The sequence below is a fragment of the Alligator sinensis genome, unplaced genomic scaffold (assembly GCF_000455745.1).
Source record: "Alligator sinensis unplaced genomic scaffold, ASM45574v1 scaffold976_1, whole genome shotgun sequence".
Lineage (NCBI taxonomy): Eukaryota > Metazoa > Chordata > Crocodylia > Alligatoridae > Alligator > Alligator sinensis.
In genome coordinates, this window is record NW_005842117.1 from 5,833 (window position 1) to 9,508 (window position 3,676).

Below are 3,676 nucleotides of genomic sequence, written 5' to 3' on the forward strand. Positions count from 1 at the left end.
TAGTAGCTACTGGAACATCTCAAAGAGCAGGAAACCATTAATCCATGATAAATACATTTAAATAAATTATATAAACCAAATGCTCCTTTTCCTCTGGTTATATAGAATATCCAACATATAATTATAATGTTCATCGTATAATTCTCATGTCTTATGTTGTTTGTTTTCTTTTTAACACCCACAGGACAGCTTTAAAATAACTGCATTTTTTACGAAAGTTTTATATTAACAATGACGCTTACTTCATCAAATGTAAAATCATCCACATTTACTTCTTCATAGTCATCCTCCACTTCAGCACTTTTAACAGCAGCAAGAGCACTGGCCAGTTTCTTCCTCAGAAGGAAACCCTTCCAAAATGCCTAAGCAAAAAATTTAAAGCATGTTATACAATGCCATAGATCAAACCCAAATCCAGATTCTCTCTGTTATCCCATTAGGAAGATAAAACATCTTAGACCTTGGTTTAATGGCTCAATGATCTGTTTTTTGAACTTTATGTGACATTTAAAACTACAAGACAAATTAAATGCCGGCATATGTCTACAGCTTAGAATACTCAAGAGGCTCTCCTCAAGCAAGCAGAATGGAATCCTGAAACTCGCTCAACTACAAAAGTAGGTCAACTAATTAATTATTTCACAATTCCTTCAGGGCCTATTATAAACTGAGGAGGAAGACAATATTAAAAAGAAGCTTGAATGTTAACTTTCCAATTACTGAGAACACAAAAATACACTTGCACCAAATTTCTACCAGTTACTAGTGATAATTCCTGCAGCCATTTCATGCAATTAACTTAGGCCAGTCACCCTCATCTTCACACTTACAGTCTGGTCCATTAAAAAAACCAAAACAAAACAATTTTTGTAGTAGTGATAGTAGAAGTTTCTATGTTGAAAAGGAACATAAACCAGAAGTATAAGAACTTAAGTATTGCAAAAAGAATAAAAGATATTAGGAACACATGTAAAGACCTATGGAGTATTTTAGGATAAAAGGCACTATTATACACAGTGATGTTATTTTTATTACTGTATTTATATATAGCATGGGTTTAAAGGAAAATTCCTGTTTTATGACAGATTTTGTTAGAACTTGGACAGCAACTTTCCTTGCTCACAGAGTTCTACAATGTATAGATTACTAAGGATATTGCTATTTCCTTCTCTCTGCCAATAAGTATGTGCAAATAATAGCACTGTATTTTCTCTGCCTCATAATTTACAGTAGGCTGTCACAAACTGTAATGGCTGATCATAAACATAATGAAAATGTCAAGATTGAAGAGCTGCTTTCCAATTGGGTACTCTGCTGGCCTTTAACCACTGTGAACAGGGAAAATAAAGAGGCACAGTGTCCATACAAAGAGTAACAAAACCTCCAACCTTTCAATGCAAATATTATTGTTTATATTTTTATGTGTTCATATTATACAACAACAGTAATGGCACTGCCTCCTGGCATACTATACACCAGTTTAGATTGGCTGGATTTAAGTTAGATTAGGTTATCATCTTATCTACTCTACTCCTCCAGTGACAAGAAATGACAGGCCTCATACGAAAGTGACTTCTGCTCCAATTGTCACATCTCTAGACTTTAGGGAGAAGATAAATCCTTCTTTATGCCATTATTTGTCTGCTTCTCACATATTACACTCCCAGAAAACAAGTCTTCTTGAACAACTTACACAGTATAAAATTACACATTGGCAAGGGACAAAACTTTCAAAAGTGACTGAAGTCTTTCGACTATAAATGAGATTTAGGTTCTACAGTGCCTACGTGATTTTTAAAAATGGTATTTATGCTCCAATGTCATTTTCATGCTTCTGACATTTTTACAAGAGATCTACATTATAGAACAACGTTCAGAATAGGTTATCTAAAGGTTGAAAATCCTGAAAGTGTCCCTTTAATTTAAAAACTAGAACTTTTGTAACAGTCCATAGATGATACATAACAATGTTTAGTTCAGATTGAACCAATAAAGTAAAATCAAGTCTTGACTAATACAAGGGAATAACGTTTGACATAAGGCATACATTTTTTCCTACTTTATGGATTATACGGGATATTATGGAGGGAAAAAAAACCCCTTTCTGCTAGAATCATCAGTTGCTTGTTTAAACAACTCTTCTCCACAACCGCCCCCTCCCCCCAAACAAAGGAAGAACATCATTTATAAACACAGGTAATCAGATTCTTCCTACTAAGCTAACTGAAGCCAAATAAACAACACAATAGCAAACGAACCTGAATAAGAGTGGCAGCTCTATTCTTTTGTTCTGTTGTGTATGAGACTTGATTACATTTTTTTTTGTGGAGGGAAGTTTTTCTCCTGGTTTGGTACCTCCGCCAAATAGACTGAATCACTGTTGCTGCTATATGTAGTCTAGTGTAGAAATGAATATCTCTGCGAATTACATAACCTCGCCAATATGACTGAATTATTGTAGCTGCCAAGCTGTCAACATAAAAAAAAATAAAGCTTTATGCAAATGAAGAAATGGATGCTCTGTCATTAACTGTTGTATGTACCCAGTAAAATTTGATGCACAATTGTAAGCATATACAGGGTCTTCATAAAGTCCTTGTGCACTTTAATAACTTAGGTTGTGCACAAGGACTTTATGAAGACCCTATACATATATAATAGATGGCAAAATCTTGAGAAGTGCAAGCCTAAATTAAAATGATTTTTAAACAATGCAACTATTTCAGAAAAATAATACATTAAGAATGTTTTTAAATGTATACATTAATTTTAAAACATTTCTGTGCAGGGTGTCAAGGTAATTAGAAGAAAGTATTCATATAGTTCAGATCTGTCAAATGGTTGTTAATTTATAAATGTTTGGGCAACTCATGGAACAAAGCTACATTCTTCCTATAGAAAAAGAATGATGAAGAAATCCAAATCCAGTGGCACCTTGGTATGTTTTGACCACATTATTTTTGAACCACCCCTCCCACCAAACTAGCATTTATCATACAAATAAAAAGTGGTGGGGAGGGGAATGAGAAATAGTTCAACTTTCCTTTCTATTTTTATACTTTCTTTTATGATGTGCAGCTACTTCAAACTTTTAACAGGTTCTAGCCACAATCCAACAGATATGTTTTTAAGTTAACTCAGTAAAAATGAAGGCATATTTTTTAAAATCTGATATTGGAAGGAGGGCCAAAACCAACCCCCACACAAAACAAAACATTTTCTCTCTAAACTATTTATCAATTTGTTTTAAAAAAACAACAAAAAAACAACAACATCCTGAGAGATAGCCAGCATTGGTTTGTTGCGGGTAGCTCTTGCTTGGCCAATCTCATTTCCTTCTAAGACCAGGTGACCTATCACCTGGACAAGGGAGAAGAGATTGATGTCATATATCTTGACTTCAAAAAAGCCTTCGATCTGGTATCCCATGATCACCTCTTGGCAAAACTGACTAATTGTGGCCTTGGGTCCACCACGATCCACTGGCTGGGGAATTGGCTCCACGGTCGAACCCAGAGGGTGGTGGTTGACGGAAGTCAATTGTCGTGGTGCCCTGTGACCAGTGGGGTCCCCCAAGGCTCTGTCTTTGGACCCATACTGTTCAACATCTTCATTAATGATGTGGACATTGGAGTCAGAAGCGGACTGGCCAAGTTCGCCGATGACACCAAACTTT

General features: G+C 35.4%; 1 protein-coding gene across 1 annotated transcript in view; it reads right to left on the reverse strand.

Annotated features, from left to right (window-relative positions):
- Positions 1-213: 213 nt before the first annotated feature.
- Positions 214-3,676, reverse strand: part of LRRIQ1 (leucine rich repeats and IQ motif containing 1) — a gene marked incomplete at its 3' end in the record, with an annotated part of 60,384 nt that continues 56,921 nt past the window's right edge. Inside the window, exons 18-19 of the mRNA XM_014520455.2 lie at positions 2,259-2,469; positions 214-362 (exon numbers count right to left, since the gene is read on the reverse strand). Of these exons, the coding sequence (XP_014375941.2) occupies positions 214-362; positions 2,259-2,469 (360 nt within the window). The remainder of the gene's footprint in view (positions 363-2,258; positions 2,470-3,676) is intronic.